At 46.1% G+C, this 19,989-nt stretch overlaps 1 protein-coding gene across 1 annotated transcript in view; it reads right to left on the bottom strand.

Annotated features, from left to right (window-relative positions):
* ELAC2 (elaC ribonuclease Z 2) overlaps positions 1–19,989 on the bottom strand; it is a 183,555-nt gene that overhangs the window by 55,692 nt on the left and 107,874 nt on the right. The window contains exons 16-19 of the mRNA XM_029600234.1: positions 15,368–15,464; positions 14,671–14,809; positions 7,586–7,624; positions 6,745–6,854 (exon numbers count right to left, since the gene is read on the bottom strand). Coding sequence (XP_029456094.1) covers positions 6,745–6,854; positions 7,586–7,624; positions 14,671–14,809; positions 15,368–15,464 — 385 coding nt within the window. The remainder of the gene's footprint in view (positions 1–6,744; positions 6,855–7,585; positions 7,625–14,670; positions 14,810–15,367; positions 15,465–19,989) is intronic.

Below are 19,989 nucleotides of genomic sequence, written 5' to 3'. Positions count from 1 at the left end.
AGCCTTTGGAATCAGAGTAATATGCGCCAAATTTGCATGATCGGGGAAAGAACCTTGGGCCACCAAGGCGGAGAACATCAAAGACAACGGTTTGGACACCTGGTCTGCCAATAATTTGAAAAACTCCGCTGTGAACCCGTCGGGCCCCGGGGCTTTAAAATTTTTTGATCTTTGGATGGCCAAACGTATCTCCGCCTCTGAAATGGGGGCATTCAGCATAGTACATTGATCCCGGGTCAGATGAGGGAGGGACACTAGATCACAAAACTGCTGACAAGCCTCCTGGTTCCACCCATCAGAAGTATAAAGGGAAGCATAAAAATCTCGAAAACATGTTAATATAGAGGGTGTATCTCTGACCACCACAGCTGGGGAGCTACGCAGCGCAGGGATAAATCTACTGACCCCCGAGGACTTAATAAGGTTAGACATCATTCTCCCGGTCTTATTACTGTACTGATAGAGTTTAAATTTATAGTAAAGAAGGCTCTTCTTTGCCCTCTGGTGTAGAAGGGAATTAAGAGCATGCTGTTTGGACAAATAGGACGCTCTTGTCTCCTCGGATTGGGCACGAATCAACTGGGTTCTAGCAAGGCGCACCTGGGCATTAAGAACCATAATGCGACGATTAAGGGTTTTCCGGTGGTGAGAGACATAAGATATGATTTCACCACGCAGCACCGCCTTGGCCGCATTCCAAAATAACACGGGGTTGGACTCATGAAGCAAGTTATTGGCCGTATAGTCTGTCCATTTTGCTAAAAGGAACTCTTTAAATTTCTCGTCCTGGACGAGAAAGTAGGGGTAACGCCAAAGCTTAGGAGAGGTGAAAGGAGATAGGAAACCCATTTCCACCCACACAGGGGCATGGTCTGATATCACAATACTCTCAATTCCCGCCTCGACAACCTTATGAAATGCATGGGTACTCACAAGGAAGTAGTCTATGCGTGAGAAAGAGGAATGTGCCCTGGAGAGATGTGTAAAATCACGCTCAGTGGGATGCAGGTCCCGCCAAACATCCATTAAATGGAGACGCGATTCCAACAGCGCAGGGCCCCTGCCGACTCCCGCATCCCACCGGCGCCCTTGAGAAGCATCCAATTGCGGGTCCCGTATGGTATTAAAGTCACCCCCAAGAATTAAAATATCAGACAAATATGGAATTAAATGGGCATACAAACTGCGATAGAACCCAGGATCATAAGTGTTGGGGGCATACAAATTGCAGAGCACTACCGTTTGATTATAAAGTTCAGTTACCAAAATCAAGTAGCGCCCCTGGGGATCTTTTATTTCCTTGTTTATTACAATGGGGAGTTGCTTACGAAAAAGAATCGCCACGCCCGCTGATTTGGAAGTAGCTGAGGCGTATCTCACCTCCCCCACCCACGTGCGCCTAAGTTTTTCGTGCTCAGCGTCTGTAAGGTGGGTCTCTTGCAAGAAGGCCACCGCCAATGACTGTTTTTTCAAGTGAGAGAGGACTTTGGTGCGTTTAATAGGGGAGTGGAGGCCGCACACATTCCACGAGAGAAATTTAGTGGAATTACTCATTCCACAGAACAGAGTAAAGTATGTCACAATCGGTCAGAGTAATAAGGGCGGCAGAGGCCCTCCCAGCTGGAGCCACCGCCACCAACCACCAGGTACCCATCGAACCAGCCAAGCCATTATGGTTGCGCCTAAAGCCCATCCCATCCGCCCATCCAAACTGATATGTTATCCGGATTGCCCCCCCTCCCCCCCTCCCAAAAAACCCAGTCCCCCTCCCCGTCCCTCCCCCTCCCCACACCCCGCCCTTGAATTCCCCCCCCCCTCCCATGTTCCCAATATCCCCCCAGCCCCATCTTCCCCTTACCCAGTCCCCATCTAATGTCTCCTGCTAAGGAAGACACGAGGATCCAGTATTGATGAGTCCGGGAACCCACCCTTACGAGAAAGAAATGTGCGGACACAAACCAGCAGTGCACCACAAAAGAGAACTTGAAAATGTAAAGAACAGGCATGTATAACCAAACACAACTACACACAATCATCGCACTGGCACCAGAGGTGGTAAAGCGGTATATCGCAAAAAACAGTAAAGTAGGAAAAAAAAACAAAAAAAACCATTGGTACAAGAAACAGTCTCCATCTTCAAAAGGCCCCACAGGAGCGCCGCATCCTCAGCACAAGGAGGGGCACGACTACCAACAATGGTAAAAAAGGGAACTATAGAAGAAAACCCCTCCTGGTCCAGGTAGGCCTCTATGGGCATCAAAAGCACAACCGAAGAAAGAGAGAGAGAAAAAAAGGTCAATGGGCAAACTACACAATGTCAAGAGAGCGAGATCTGTAAAAAAAACCAGATCTGCCAACTCAAAGGGAGAGAGAAAAATAAATGGAACCTGTAAAAACAGTCCCAGATGAGTCGGTATACCAAATATGCACTTCCATTGATTCGCGATGGTCCATAGCTGAAGTAGTCCACAAAAAGCCCAGTAGTCCGTCGCAGGGTTAAAGGCCCATGAGCTCTAAGAAAAAGAACAGGAAGGGCAACCCCTCGGTCCCCGCGAAATCAGGGAAATCAAGGAGAACGCGGCTCCACGACCGCCGGGTGCAAAGGCTAATTATTTATTCATAGTGTCCATAAACGCCTGGGCCAGCTCCGGGGTCTCAAATAGATGTACTTTGTCCGCATACCAGATTTTCAGACGTGCAGGGAACATCAAGGAAAATTTTATCCCCTTACTGTGCAAGGTCGTGCAGAGAGGGACAAAACCACGCCTGGCAGCAGAGACGGACGCTGAAAAGTCCTGAAAAACCCGAATTTGGGTACCTTGATAGTGTAAATCCGGCTTGTTTCGCGTAGCCCGCCAAATTTCGGATTTGTGTGCGGAGTTTAATACTTTGGCTATCACCAGTCTGGGCCGCCCGGAGCTCGTGTTTCGCGCCCCAAGCCTGTGGGCTCGCTCAATAACCAGGGAGCCCTTCAAGTGTGGCAGAGCCAGGACATCAGGTAGCCAGTCTGATAACAGCTGGCACAGAGATCTCTCCTCAATGTCCTCTTTAAACCCCATAAACCGGAGGTTATCCCGCCTGGCGCGATTTTCGAGTTCGTCCACCTTTGATTGAAGGGCCTTGATATCTTTATCCCGGGTAGCCATGAGGGAAGCGCACGCGGCTGCCCCATCCTCCAACCCTGAGATCCGCGATTCTGCCTGGTCTAAACGGGGTGGGAGGGCCGCCAGATGTTCTCTTACCTCCCCCAATTGCGAGGTAATTTGGGACCACCGTTCATCCAGCGCTTCACGGATCGCCTCCTTTATTTCCGCGATCGTTAAGGCCGGGGGGGAGGGGGCGAGCGCACTATCACCGACGGCCGCCATTTTGGAATCAGATGTTTTCGGTCGTTCCTTCTCCTTTTTTCCACTCTTGACGGACATCACCACCCCCGATCTGTGCAGCGATCGGGTGCCCAACATGCACTCTGACCCGAGGTGAAATCAAAATCAAATTTGCAGAAAGAAACGCGGTAGGATGTGCCTCGATGGGCAGAGTGGGTCCCGGAGCCAGGAGAAACACGTCTCACCAGCTCAGCTCATCACGTGATCCCCAGTCTCTGTTTGCTTTTTTTAACCACTATAGTGCACTGGGCCGACAATTTCAATGTAATATCAACTATGATGCCCAGATCTTTTTCCTGGGTGGGGGCCTTTGAGACTGGGACAGAGAAAGAAGAGGATAGCATTTCAACTGGAAGTGCCTCTTCTGCCCTGTCCTCAGATACCTCCTAGCGGAGGGTGGATCTGGAGTGGTAGCGGACAATTGCTGTAGCATTTCACAGTGTTCATAGATCTATGTTACTGCTGCTTTTATCTTTTGGCTGAAGAAATTCTCTCCAGAATTCGGCACTTGTGAGAGTCTTTCCTGGAACTCTGGTCAGAGGTCAAGCCCGCAGCCAGGAGGGTTTGCAAGCACCATACCTCATGGCAGAGTGTCTTGATACTGTTTTGAAAACATTAAAGTTGAGCCATGTGTGTTTTCCACTCTCCATTCCCTTGTCCACCAGTGGCTGGAGTACATCTTAATGCTTCTGAGGGGATAGAACAACTCCCCTATGAGAAAGGCTGAAGAGGTCACGGCTATTCAGCTTGGAGAAGAGACAGCTGAGGGGGATATAATAGATGTGTTTTAAATCATGAGAGGTCTAGAATGGGTAAACGTGAATCTGTTATTTACTCTTTCGGATAATAGGATGACTAGGGGGCACTCCATGAAGTTAGCAAGTAGCACATTTAAAACTAATCAGAGAAAATTCTATTTCACTCAACGCAAAATTAAACTCTGGAATTTGTTGCCAGGGGATCTGGTTAGTGCAGTTAGTGTAGCTAGGTTTAAAAAAGGTTTGGATAGGTTCTTGGAGAAGTCCATTACCTGCTTTAATCAAGTTGACTTAGAAAATAGACACTGCTACTACTAGCAACAGTAGCATGGGATATTTTTAGTTTTTGGGTACTTGCAGCCTGGATTGGCCACTGTTGGAAACAGGATGCTGGGCTTGATGGACCCTTGGTCTGACCCAGTATGGCAATTTCTTATGTTATGAGGAATGAGTACTTTGGCTCTTGGCTCTCGAGAGCAGATCTGACCACTGCTAAACAAGATAGGAAGGCAGAGGCAGTTTATTAATACAGCCACAGAGAGTGGTTCTCCCACATCCCCATCTACATCTCCTGAAGGATTTTGTGCACTGGAACTGCTACAAGCTCCTTAAGGGGCTCCATGACCTGGATGACATCCAGCATCTTGGTTCTGGTTTCATTCCCTGCTTACAAAGAAAATGAAATGGCCTGGTCAAAACCAGTGAAGAGAGGGTCCTCAGGAGGGTAACCATATCCTCTCCGGGGTAGGGTAACAATCAGAAGAGACTTGTCAATGACTCCTCTTCAGAGGCAGTCTCTGTTCTATAGGCGTACCCCCAAGAGAATTTAAGTCCGACCCCTCAACTGGTAGGCTGGTGGGAAGGACACTGACTGGGTTCAATCCTCAGCCAAGGCCTCAGAGGGGTGCACTTGGCTGGTTTGGCCTGGTTCCTGGTGAGCTTCGGCACCCTGTGGAAATTTTCCTCTCCCACTAATGGGCAGGAGAACACCAGCAAGGGGACAGATATTGACCGCATTTCTCCTTCTGGAACCATCAGCTCTGGCACCAATATCAGTACATCACTGCCAAGCAGCTAAATGTACTCCGGCAGCAGCTTGAAGAAGGATGGTAACTACTCTAGTGCATTTTATGTTGAGATACTGATGTCCCGTCCCCCCCCAGAGCCTTTTCTAAGGCCTGCTGGATCTTTTTGTCCAATTCCTCCTCAAAGACAGTCGATTCAAACACAGACTGAGGCAGGAGTGGCGGCCTTGTCTTCCTTGGAACTGAGAAATCTATCAGTGGCAGACACCTTGATCTTCTGAGACTGGCATGGATCCCAGACTTTCTACGAAGATGAGCTTTCCTTGCAGTGGGTTCTCGGTAGCCACTAAACCATTCCCACTCTCAGCATTGCATACTGATGGAGATTGATGCTGATGCTTCTTCGGCTTCCTTCGATGCCCTGGTCGAAGAGATGGAACTTATGATTTTCTTTCAACAGGAAGAATCAGATGGCGGCCTGTCCTTGGGGTCCCTACTGACATTCACCAGTGAAGGAACTGACCGCTCCCCTGAAACTTCTATCTTCACTGGTGCAGCTCTGAGGTCCCTTGATGTCAATGCTGCCAATGCCGGTGATTCAGACTTCAGGTACCCAAAGTGCTTCTCCATTAGTTCCTGACAAGACAGACATTCTCTTTTGGGGTCATGGTCCCATATTTGCAACACCCATGGACATCATGTGATGATCCCAGGCACAAGACACATCTATCATGAGAATCCATGATAGACATGGCCCTGGTGCACCAGGGGCACTGCTGGAACCCATGGATGATCGAAAAATCTGGGAAGCAAAATCAATCTCTATAGTGGTAGTGATGGATGTCTACCAGGCACCAACTGCACACTGACTAAATGAAAACTTAAGAAAATGACCATAAAACCTACCTAGGGAAATTACTGGGAAAGAAGGTAGAAACTATATAGTGGAACCCCCATGATGAACAATTCTGTCTAGAAAAAGCCAAAAAAACAATGCCTTAAGCAGGAACAGTGAGAAAGAGTGACTAGAGGCCCTGTGAAAAGAGACTGAAGGGGCCCCTGTGTGGATGCATGGTATGTTGGCATGCTGAATGAAGCATAATCAAAGCCCTAGAAACATGACATAAAAGAACCATGCCAGACTCCAGATATCACCCACTTGGTGAGGGCTGACATAGGAAATATTGCTGAAATTCTGTGCACATTTTTTTACTGACATTTTATATTTTATTATATTAGGTGAACAGAGCACCCCATAGCTGCTACTCCTGACACACACATTCCAAAAAGAAAGCATCAAGCATGCAAGAGAAGGTGGAACTATGGAGACTTTCTTTGCCTTTGCATTGCCAGCTTGCCACAAACTGACAGAGGTAAAATGGAGGGAAAGATGAGCCAAATAGGGGAAATGGAGAGAAAGAAGAGCAACATGGGGAAAAATGGAATTTCAGTATAATTTCTCTAGCTCCTTAAAACAAAATCCTACAAGCATTTAGGAATTTCTACTATTTTCATAGTACTGCACTAGGATACTGCATAAACCAGCACCTGTTTGTGTGGCAATAATGTACTCACTTGATGTGTGTAAGGATTTCTTGGCAGTGATCATTGTACTGGTTCAGCCAAGTCATCAAAAGCACTGGTCCAATCAGTAGTACTGGACTGAAAGGCTTGTTCAGAGATTTCTACACAACACATTTTATAGGGAGAGAGAGAGAATCAGAGTGGTTAAAGTTGCTCAAAGTATTAAAGATTAACATGATGGTAATTAAGAAGGTAATTCTCACATGAGTGCTGCAGGTAAAGTAGTACTTTAGACACAGAAATGGCCCTTTAGAAAATTGAGACAGCAATATATGTACAAAATCATATAAACACACTATGCATATACTTTTATGCACATAGATTAAGCTATTGTCAAAGCTTGCCACATTCGATCCCTATGTTAAACTTTGTTATGCTTCACTTTGATATGTTAATCGTATGCTTTTGATCTCAACTCTCCCACTCTGTAAACCCCTGTTCATTGTAACTTTATCTTCCTAGTTAATTGGTTACCCCTTGTTTCAATGTAAACCGGTACGATAAGACACTAGTCTTGAGCATCGGTATATCAAAAGAATTTAAATAAATAAATAAATAGGGAAGAGGTGTCCCAGTGTGGAGTGGAGTTGAGATTTACAGACATACTTTTGGAATTTAAAAAGTATGCATGTAAATTCTCTCGACAAACTAATGTACACTAAATAGCAAATGTAATTGTGTGCACATTTTTTTGCATGGATAATTTTCAAAATAAGCTTACATGCATTTTGTTCACTTTATAAGATGCATAAACCTGCTGGCTTTTATATGCCCAAGTTTTAATTAAAGTGAACCTCAACATTTGGACTGAAAGCAGCAAATTGCAACTTACAAATGCCTTCTCTCTTTCAAGAAGAATATTTAATAAACCCTGGAAAACAAAAGGAAACAAAAAACAGCCAGTTTATATTTATTCAAACATTTGAATCACGCCAATAGCATTCAAAAAAACAAATACTACTTCTAAAGATCACCCTCAGTACATAAGGCACCATTTAGAAACAATTCACATGGTTATAACATCCCTAATCTAAAGAGCTTATGACCTAGGGAAGTACAGGAGGTACTTGCTTAAAGCAACAGCATGCCTCACATTCACCCAATCCCCAGGGAGAGGGGCAAAGATGTAATGGCCGCACAGCTGGCTACCATGTGGCTGGGACAGCTGCTTCTGGGTTCCGGGAAAGAAGCTGGCCTCTGCATCCCATCATTTCTCCTGGCCAGCCTCTTGCTGTGCCCCCCATAACCATCCCACTTGGCCCATAATTGAGCCGCAGGCGCAGTGGATGGACAGGACAGCATAGGAGATAAAGAGGATATATGGAGAGCACACCGGCTTCTTCCTCCTGTCTGCCATCGAAAATTGTTTGCTGATTAAGGCCAAGTACAAGGGGAGCATGCGGATTCTTTGGCAGTGGCAGGATTATAAATGAAAATTGGTTCTTGCCTGCTAATTTTTGTTCCTGTGTTACCAAGGATCAGTCCAGACCGCTAGGTTGTGTCTCCCCTTCCAGCAGATGGAGTCAGAGAAAAAAAGCTGAAGGCACCCTCTGATAACCTAGTGTGCCACCTGTTGTCCCTGTATAGCTATACACCCTCAGTATAATCAATATCAAAACAGAAGAGGTAAACTGAATAACCAATGACTAGATCAAGATAGTGCAACTGCACCAAAAAACTGTGCCAAAACTATATACATAAAAAAGAGCACTGATAGAAACCCATATCCAAAGTCTTCATTCTTCATACTCTCCGGAAAGAAACTGCAAAGAGAAAACAGGAACAAGTAAGCAGACTCTCCTGAACCCTATACCCCTGGGCGGGCGTCTTGACTGATCCTTGGTACTACATGAATGAAAATTATCAGGTAAGAACCAATTTTCCTTTCCCTGTACATACCAGATCAGTCCAGACCGCTGGGATGTATCCAAGCTGTCCTAAATGGGGTGGGACCTGGAGAGTCCCGCTCGAAGCACACTGCTGCCAAACGAATTAACATCCGGAGCCCAGACGTCCAAACAGTAATGCTTAGCAAACGTGTGCAAGGATTTCAAAGTGGCTGCTCTGCAAATCTCTTGAGGCGACACACATTGACTTTCTGCCCAAGAAGCTGCCTGCAATCTGATGGAATGAGCCTAAAGACCATCTGGCACCGGACGCCCGTGACATATGTATGCCGAAGCAATGGTGTCCTTTAACCATCTGGGGATGGTAGTCTTGGAAGCCTGACATCCCTTCTTAGGACCGCTCCATAGTACAAAAAGATGGTCTGATAGACGAAAAACATTAGTCATCTCCAAATATTGTAGAAGCACCCGTTGGACATCATCTCCTCAATTCCTGAGCTTGAGAAGTCAGATCCAAATCCGGAAAAGCAGGCAACTCCACTGATTGGTTCACATGAAAAGCAGAGACCACCTTAGGTAGAAAGGAGGGTACCGTTCTTAGAGAAATTCCCGAATCCGAGATCCGCAAGAATGGCTCTCTGCAGGACAACGCTTGAATTTCCAATGTATATCTAGCCAAGCAGATCACCACAAGGAACACTGCTTTGAGTGTTAAATCCTTCAAAGTTGCACGTTTGAGTGGCTCAAAAGGGGGGGGGGGGGGGGGGGGGGGGGGGGGGGGGGGGGGGGGGTCGCAGAGTCCACGGAGAACCAAATTTAAACTCCACGATGGACAAATGGCCTGCACCGGCGGATGCAAATGTTTGGCTCCTTTCAAAAAAACGAGCCACATCAGGTTGGCCTGCAAGAGATGTACCATCTACCTTACCGTGCAAACAGCCCAACGCCACTACCTGAACACGAAGCGAGCTGTATGCCAGGCCCTTTTTTCAAACCGTCCTGCAAGAATGCTAGAATATGTACCAAAGTGGCCCGGTGCGGGGACACGTCCAACCCACTGCACCAGGAATCAAAAACTTCCATACTCTAACATAAGCAAGAGGTAGATGTTTTCTGGGCACGCAATAAGAGTAGAGATAACCACATCCAGATATCCTCTCTCAGCTGCTGCCTCTCATAAGCCAAGCCACTAGACAAAAGCGAGCAGGTTGCTCAAAAAATACTGGACCCTGCCGTAGCAGATTCGGCAGGTGACCGGGACGCAAGGGGCAGTCTACCGCTAAGTTGGTCAGGTCTGCGAACCATGGTCTCCGTGGCCACTCGGGAGCCATGTGAATCACCGGGCCTCGGTGGGACTCTATTCTTCTCAAGACCTTTCCCACCAGCAGCCAGGGAGGAAACACAAAGCAGTATGTCGCAGGGCCACGGAAGGACCAAGGCATTCACTCCTTCCGCCCAGTGTTCCCTCCTGCGGCTGAAGAAACGAGCTGCCTTCTCGTTCAGACGAGTAGCCATTAGATCTACTACTACTGTAATTCTCTTCTACTAGGCCTCCCCGCCTCCACCACCAAACCCCTCCAGCTATTACAGAATGCCACTGCCAGAATACTTACCAATACCCGTAGAAAAGACCACATCACACCCATCCTAAGAGACCTACACTGGCTCCCGATCTCATCTAGAATTCTTTACAAAACACTCTCCCTTATACACAAAACCTTACACAACCAGAAGATCACATGGATTTGTAACTTTCCATTTCAATACCTCTAACAGGACAACCAGATCTGCCTATAAAGGAACCCTCCACATCCCTTCTCCTAAAACTACACAACGAACTTCCACTAGGGACAGAGCACTCTCAATAGCAGGACCCATCAACTGAAACTCTATACCTCCCGACCTACTCATTGAACCCTGCATACACAAATTAAAAAAAAAATTGAAAACCATTACCCCCAGCCACTTAGCTCTATTTTAAAGTTATAAACTGCTTTAAAGTCATAAAATGCTCTCTGAACATGCCTAGTCACCAAGCCATTTTCCTTTACACATTTTATTTCAACAGCCGTCTACTCGCTAGTTTTAATGATATATACTGCACTTTAAGCATGCCTGTTACCATAATCTTTAACCAAACATTGTATATAGTGTACTATATATATATATATATATATATATATATATATATATATATGCTTTTATCCTCAGTTATGTTTCACTCTGCATATAAAGTCATGCACCTTTTAGTTTCAATATATACTCTAAACTTGTTTATTACCTAATTTTTATCCAAACATTGTATATAGTACCAGATATCTATTATCGATATCCGTATATATATATACACATATACACACAAACACACACACACTTTTATCAACAGTTATGTTCACTCTACATATAAAGTTATTCTCCTTTCTCTGTTTGCCATGTAACCAAATTGTTCAATGTATTTTCTCTATCATTATTATACGTTCTATGTAAACCGATAGAATGTGAATACGATTATCAGTATATAAAAACACTTAAAAGGCCCACGGTACCAATTCCAGAGTTGAAGCCATCAAGCTGAGTACCTGCAAAGCCAACCAAAGCTGGATTTGCCTCTAACTTGCAGACTCTCTACTCCAAGAGAAACACCTTGCCTTCCAGTGTGTCGAACCAAGCCCCCAAATAGCCAAGAGTCCAAGACAGGATCAGATGGCTCTTCGCCAAATTCACCACCCAGCCTAGAGATTCTAGGGTGGTGCAACGCCACACAACTGTCTTCCAACTTTGCCCTTATGAGCCAATAGTCTAGATAAGGGTGCATCAGCACTCCCTCGGCCACAAAGCTGCCACCACCACTACCCATTACCTTGGTGAATATGGCAAGCCTGAAAGGGACAGCCTGAAACTGGAAATGCTGACCCAGCACCATAAACCTCAGAAACCACTGGTGATCCTGACAAATGGAGATATGTAAGTATGCCTCTGTCAGATCCAAAGAAGCCAGGAACTCGTCCTTGCGCACCGCTGCGATTACCAACAGAGTTTCCATTTGAACCTCAGGACCTTTAGCGCCACATTTACCAGTTCTAAATCTAGAATGGGGCGAAAAGAGCCTTCTTTGGAACTACGAAGTAGATGAAATAGCGACCTTTACCCCGTTCGCCCTGAGGAACTGGAACCACCGCTCCTAAGTCCCATAACCCGTCTAATGTCACCCAAATCGCCCAACGATTTTCCCAAAGACCCGCAGGAGGGAACTAGAAACAAGCTGTGAATGGACTGAGCAATAATGCATACAGTCTCTTATTATGGTGAGGACCCATTGATCCAGAGTGATCTTGGTCCAATCCCCATAGAATCGCACTAGACGATTCCCTATAAAAGGAACAGTGGAGTGGCCTGGCCTCCCCTCATTGTAAGGATTTGGCTTCTGTGGACCTGCTTCCTGAAGAAGCCCTGAAGGATCTTTGACTGCCTCGAAAGGACTTCCCCCAGGACTGACCTAGAGAAGAGAACTGCTTTTGTGAAGATGGGGCTCCCCTCGCATGACGTGACCTATCATCATAAAAACATAGACTGAAAGGCTGCTTGCCCTTAGGCTTATCTTCTGGCAACGTATGCAACCCAGATTCTTCATCAAGTGCTCCAAATCCTCTCCAAACAGGAGGCGTCCCTTGAAAGGCAGAGACCTCAACCCAGACTTAGATGAAACATCCGTCGACCAGTTACGCAGCCACAACCACCTGGCTGACACCACAGATCCCATAATATGGGACAAAGTTCTCACCAAGTTATATAAGGCATCTGCCACATAAGCAACTGATGCCTGCAAGTGCTCCGCTTTATCTGCCTCATCACCAGATTTTTCCTGTCTGTCCTGAAGCTGTCAAACTCAGCGCAGGCAAGCTCTTTGCATGAAGCTGGAGCAAATAGCCACTCGCAGACTCAAGGCAGATACCTCAAAAATCCTTTTGAGGTGAATCTCCAACTTCTGATCTTGAACATCCTTCAACTCTGTGGAAACCGTGACTGGGATAGTAGTCTTCTTAGTGAGTGCCAAAACCGCAGCATCCACCTTTGGAAGGGAAAAGAGCTCCAACATCAGTTCTGGCAAAGGATAGAACTTAGTCATCGCCCTTCCCACTCTCAAGCCATCTTTTTCACAGATTTATGATAAGGAAAAGCTCTTGGGGGACCCCGAAGCCCATCCACAACCAGATTCACTCCTTCCATATCGGAGTCTTCCTGCGGGACTTTTATCCTGTTCCTCCAAGACCTGAGGAATCAAAGGAACTAACTCTTCCTTCCTGATCAAGCAGAGCACTCTGGGGTCATCTCCCTCAGACTGGAATATCCTCTAGATCTCCCTGAGACAAGCCAGTGTCATCCGGAACAACCTGATCCGAGACCAACAATGTCTCTTGTGTCCCCGGGGGGTCCTCCTGTGACTCTGAGTCATCCAAGTCCTCATCAGCAAACCCAGGATGCCACAAACACTGTCCCAGCAGAGGCCTTTTTCCACGGGATTGCTCAGGCCCAGGAGTGCCACCCCAGACCCCCAAGAGGGTGAGACTGGCTACCCAGTCGTACCTGCTGAGCTAAAGCTTCATGCAGGAGGACAAAATCTGCAGAGAAAGCATGAGGAGCTTTTGGGAGCTGTATGGGTGTGGCATCAGTGGATTCAGGTATTGGTAGATATCAGAATTTCCTCATCTGCCCCCTCCCCCAGCCCTTCTACTGCGATTGGGTAGGACAGAAAAAGTCGAAGGCAAAACTCCCCCCTCTTCTGTCTGAGTGCACAGCACTGCTGGGGCAGCCAAAATGGCTACCATTCCCCGCATCAGAGGAAATCTGAGGCCTGCCGCAGGCTGCACTTCGGCGCGTCAAAAGAGCCCTGGGGGAAGAGCCCAAATGACACTTCATACCGCTCGCGGTCACCGGGGGCTCCAATGGACCCTCTCCCTCTGAAAAGCAGGCTGCACGTAGACCTAAGCGGCTTAGCCATGCCAAAACTGCTCCACATGCGCAGCAAACAGAGCTCTGCCGAGCCCTGAGCAACACTGCGATCGGGAGAAAACAGTCTGTCCACCCATCACTAGCAGGGACTGGAGGGGGAGAGCTGCCCGCGAGATAGCCTTAACACCCCCCCCCCCCCCCCCTTCAAAACAACTTTATAAACCTGGTCAGCCTCTCCTTAGCCTGGAACACAGAGCTGTCCAGCTCAGGTTCATCAAAAAGGAGAGAAAGTCTGAATCAGGAATTTTAAAAGGAAAAGGAAGAAAGGCAAGCTGAGCAAAAGAAAAAGTTACTAGCTGCCCTGAGCCTACAGCCACCTGAGCAGCCTCATGAAGGGGAGGGATCTGGACCAGATTTACACACCACGGACTAACGGAGTGAGCGTACCAAAAGGTCACAGACCTCCAGCTCGTCCACCTCAACCAAATAAGGAAGGATCCACCTGGACCCTAACAATCCTGGGAGGAAAGGCTCACCACAAAAAAAAAAACAAACTCGCCATACTGCAGAACTGCAGGTTTATGCACCAGCCACCATCTGCTGGAGACAAATACTAAGGAACTGCAGGTAGCACCAAGGATTATGAAGCAGTGTCAGTCAAACTTTGTCTCCATCTGCTGGCAGGGATGCAAACCCAGGAGTCTGGACTGATCCGGGTACGTACAGGGAACATAAGTTTATTCTGTATTTTTTTATGAGTAGGACTGAATGGTCAGTTCTCAGTAGAGGAAGGTAAATGAAATGCCGCAGGCATCTGTACTAGGATCAGGTCTTTTTCCTATGGACAGTAACATGACACTCTCTCTTGAAGTTGTGTAAAAAGCAGCATGGGATTTTTGTCCAGTTCTTACACTTAGCATTTTAAGGAAAGTTTGCAATACGTTTTCTACTTTCACGCATGTATAATTTTTTTTTCTGTAGACTGTCAGTTTCCTGCAACACCTGAGGGGCTAAAAGTTGTGCAGCTTCAGAACTGTAATTTTTCTTTCTAAAAACAAGAGCCTTTTTACACACACATACAAGTCAGATAAAACTGTTATAGCATGGCCTCAATACTCACTGTGTGATGGTCTGCATGTATGTGCGAAATAAAGACTGCAGACAAATTACAGAGGATTTCGTCCACATGATTGCCGTAGTGACGGTGCAGCTGGCCAAATGTGCCCTCACCACAGTCCAACAAAAACGACTGGGATGAGCTGTGAAAAAAAACAAAACAAAAAACCCAGCATGACAAGTAGTCCAGTCTGTACTGCTTTTATGAACCCCTGCAGAGGATTCAGACAACCTAGATTCAAACCACAAAAGCCTTTCCCAAGTAACCTCAACGTTAAACATGGCATCACATTTATCCTAAAGTGGTTTCCCCAGTGACTAAAGTGAAGCTACAGAGCTAAAATTCAGACTCAAGAAATGGATCCACTAACCCTAGATCAAAACAGTTGAAGAGGAAGAAAAACATTTTTGTAGGGACATCAGTCTAATTTCCAATTGACATTAGAACTTAGTAAAACTAGACAAAAGAGCAAATTTTTAAAATGCAGAGCATTTCCAAACCCATATCATCCTATGGCAAATCTTTACAGTAACATTCTTTAAAAAAATCTATTACATCAGTCCTTTACATCCCCTTCAAGGGCTGTACTTGAGGACTTCTGTCAAACAGAGAATAAGTAATATCCCTCCATGCTGAATTCTGCACCAATAAAGCAACATTACATTTCAGAACTATAAGGAGAAAGATTAGCAAACACTACCTGATATTTACTAGTGTTGAGCTAACGTTGCGAATTTTCATTGGCACTGCTGATCCAGTTCCCAGAAATACTATTTCCGGATATTTTTCCGTGCTCTCTACAGAAACAGAAAATAATTACGATTACTTTGAACAAACAAAAAAATAGTAAATGAAGTTATTGGGATCCTGTGTTTATAAAGGTTCCTTTGTGTATTCATTTTGGGGGTGCTATGGGCTTAGTAGTTTCCTCCTGCTCCTTTGGGCTTCCATTTTCCCTAACTGGGGCTATGGTCTGGCACCACAAGCCTGCATTCACAAATATTCATTTTTCTCTCTCTTTCTAATTCACCTAGCCCAATCATCGCAGCAACAGTCTTCTGCAAGGGTCTCTGCCTCAGAGATCCTTACAAAACCCAGCAACCAGGCTTTAAATTCAGCTACTAGGTGTCACCACTGTATAACGACGGACTCCTGCCTCCACAGTATCTCTGGACAGCCCAGGTAGCAGAGGACTTGATCTAGGAATTTAACCCAAATCCCCCATATGGGCTGAGCCACTTGTGCACTCTTGTGTACACAGCACTACACGTGTGCAGGGAAATGTGCACATAAAACCCACTGCATGAAGCTAACAGGTATCAAATATAAAATAAAACTGGAGAAAGTATTTTTGCACCATATGCACTATCAAGCTGTGGAATTTGCTGACCGAAGATGTGGTCAAGGCATCTGGCATAGCTGGCTTTAAAGAGGTTTAGACAAGTTCCTGGAGGAAAAATCCATAAACTACCATTAGCCAGGTATACTTGGGCAGACACCACTTATCCTTGGGAGTGAGCAACAAGGAATGGATTTACTCTTTGGGATCATGTCATGTACTTGTGACATGGATTATCCATGGTCAGAGAGAATGCTAGATAGATTGGACCTTTGGTCTGACCCAGCACGCTGAACAGGAAGACAAAATGAATCTCCCTCTCCCCCCCCAATCTATATCTCCTTATGGGCCTGCAGGCCGAATACACTTTACTTTAATAAGATATTAAATTGCCTAAAGCCAGAGCCATTAGATGATGTACAAGCTGCACATTCATAGTTTAAAAATGATACAAGACAATTTCCCTAAAAAATACAACGAAAAACTGATGTAACAAAAACAGAGTTCAGATTACAGGGCATAAGCCAGTTAAAGTATAGGATTTAAAACAAAATTATTTTAAAAGACTTCATGCACTCTATGCGCTGCAAACCTTCAGGCAAGGAATTCCAAAGCACTCTCACCCACCAATATACCCATAATGCTGCTTTTCCTGCTCTGCCAGCCACGCTGCTATTTTAATAGCAAGAAAATGTACTTAACCCATTAAGTCATAAATGTACTTAATATGTACACATAAATGTCATAAATGTAATAAATGTCATATGTAATATGTACCCATAAATGTAATAAATACCCATAAATGTAATTTATGGGTACATAATATGTACCCATAAATGTACTTAACCCATTAAGAGGGCCGGCAAGCCCCCTCTCAGCGCCGGAGGAAGCAGCAGCGCCGACCACGAGGCAGCTCGGTCCAGGAAGCCGGGCCCTCCTCCTCTTCACTCCTGATCCTATCAGGAGACGCTCCGACCAGCAGCCAATCGGGGGACAGCCCCGATTGGTCTTTAAATCCAGTGCGGCAGCTGGCAAGCCCCATCTCAGCGCCGAACGGAGGAAGCAGCAGCGATCGGGGTGCAGCTAGGCCTGCGCGATCGGCGCCGGAGACCCGCCGGGGGTAAGGCCAGACTTATCCTCACTCACCCCCGGCTGCTCCAGCGCCGACCACGAGGCAGCTCGGTCCAGGAAGCCGGGCCCCCCTCCTCTTCACTCCTGATCCTATCAGGAGATGCTCCGACCAGCAGCCAATCGGGGGACAGCCCCGATTGGTCTTTAAATCCAGCGCGGTAGCTCGGCATCACGCGCCGAAGGAGAGCGACAAAGGGGCCCGCCCCTTTGTGCGCCCCTTCGTGCAGCCCCGGAGGGCAGGCTATACACCTCATTACAGCCGCACTTCAGCCTCTTCCCTCAGACTCCCTGCAGTGCTCTCATGCATCTATAAATCTTCACATCAGCTCCACTTACCCCTGCCAGTAAACTTTAGCGGCGTTTCCCCCCTCAGATACTATATCTACACGGGGCCAACCCCCTTAGTCATCCAACACAACAACATCCACCATAACAGACCAACAACCTCACTACAACAGCTCTTCAGTCTCACATCATCAGTCCCTGAGGACATACTCTCTTCCTATTCTCAGCCAATTCTCTACCATCCCCCTCCTGCTCCCTCTATATACCTCCATTCTGGTCCACCACTCTTGCCAGATCGACTACCCAGAATGCATCCAGTTTTCACAATCCCGATTCTCCAACACTGCCTACCATCAATAGGAAAATCAACCAGGCAAGCCCAACACCGCAACATAAAATCCCTCACTCCAATTCTGATTGCACCGATCACCCAATTCCTAGGCTTTACTCTATTTTCTCTATCATTATTCAACACGCAATCAAGAAATCACTGATCCTCACCGATTATCGCACCGACGCTAAGCTCGATATATGCGCAATAACGGAAACATGGCTCAAATTGGATGCCCCAGCCATTATCCTAGGTGACTTTAACCTGCATGTAGACAACCCCACACTTTCATCCAGTTGTGAAGCCTCTCTCACAGCCCTCTCAGCAATGGGATTCAAACAGATAGTGAACAAACCTACACACAAGGCCGGTCACACTCTGGACCTTATCTTTGTCAAAGACATCAAGCCTGAATCGCTCCTCAATTGCAAGAAAGTACCGTGGTCAGACCACACTTATTTCGACTTCATTCTCACGTTCCCTCACCCACATTTTATTACAGAAAATCATGCTCCTCAGAAGACCTTAATAATCTCCTGACCTCACAACTTCTCCTTATAGACCTCACCGATTCGAACACTGCTCTTCGTTCCTGGAACAAAAATCACAGAATCTATAGCTAACAAGCTCTGTCCTCTAGCAACAAAAAGAGCCCACTCAAACGCTTCCAAGAGACAACCTTGGTTCACCAATGAACTTAGAAAGCTAAAACAATGTTTAAGGTAGAAAGAGAACAAATGGCGCAAAGCCCCATGCGCCAGCACACTTTCCGCCTACAAATTTACACTACACCAGTACAAGTCCTCTACCTTAAAATCAAAAAGGGATTTTTACGCGTCCAAGATCCATGACCTGGTCTTCGACGCCAAAGCACTCTTTGCTTATGTATCTAGCTTTACTCAAATCAACCCCCCAGAAGTTCCCAGCAACCTAGCACAAGCTAAAGCAGAAGAACTGGCTCTATTTTTCCAAAACAAAATTATCAGCCTTCTAACAGTTGCCCTCCAATACCTCCTCACACTCGACTTCATTTAATCCCTCCATCAATAGCATCCGCCTTGAAGCTTTCGAACCCATCTCCTGCACTGAGATACAAATAGTATTAAGGAGAATGAAACCTTCCTCTCATCCTGCGGACCACATCCCCACTAAACTCCTCTTGACAATTCCTGACTCCATCTCCAAAACACTGGCAGACATCATTAATTGCTCTCTATCCCAAGGATTCTACCCAGATGACCTCAAACTGGCTTCACTCAAACCACTCCTAAAAAAACCTAATCTGGAATCTAAAGACCCCAATAACTTCCGCCCAATTGCTAACCTGCCCTTCATAGCAAAGGTTATGGAAAAATTAGTGAACACTCAACTATCAGACTACATAGAAGATAAACTCCTATTCCCATCCCAACACGGGTTCCGCAAAGCCTTAAGCACAGAATCACTCCTCATTTCCCTGACAGACTACCTCATCACGGGCCTCAACAAAGGCCAATCATTCTTATTGATTCTACTGGACCTCTCGGCAGCTTTTGACACTGTCAATCACTCCATCCTCATAAACCAGTTAGCTGCCATAGGAATTACTGGCGTCGCACTTAATTGGTTCAAAGCTTCTCAACAATAGAGGCTACAAGGTTAAAATCCAAAACAAAGAATCATCACGATATGACTCAACCGTAGGAGTCCCACAGGGTTCCTCTCTGTCTCCTACGCTCTTTAACATCTATCTTTTACCGCTATGCCAGCTCCTCTCCAGCCTCAATCTAAAACATTTTCTATATGCAGATGATATTCAGATATTGATCCCCGTTAAAGACACATACTCGAAAACACTAGATCACTGGGAAAACTGCCACCAAGAAATCAAACGCCTCCTCACCAGCCTAAACCTAGTATTAAATTCCACCAAAACCGAATTCCTGCTCATCTCTCCAGAGAACAGTAACATCACCTCTACTCATCCAGGCAACCCACAAACCACACAAGTGAGAGACCTAGGAGTGTTAATTGATAATCGGTTGAACTTGAAAGCCTCTATTAACAAAACTACCAAAGACTGTTTTCACAAACTCCAAGTTCTGAAAAGGATAAGACCTCTCTTTCACTTTCAGGACTTTAGAACAATCCTTCAGGCAATAGTTTTCTCAAAGTTAGATTATTGCAATTCCATCTTATTGGGTCTCCCTTCCTCTTATACCAAACCGCTTCAGATGGTACAAAATGCGGCAGCACG

This window comes from Rhinatrema bivittatum, chromosome 4 (genome assembly GCF_901001135.1).
Source record: "Rhinatrema bivittatum chromosome 4, aRhiBiv1.1, whole genome shotgun sequence".
Classification (NCBI taxonomy): Eukaryota; Metazoa; Chordata; class Amphibia; order Gymnophiona; family Rhinatrematidae; genus Rhinatrema; species Rhinatrema bivittatum.
Note: the sequence above shows the minus strand (reverse complement) of the source record. Positions and strands in the feature narration are given on the sequence as shown.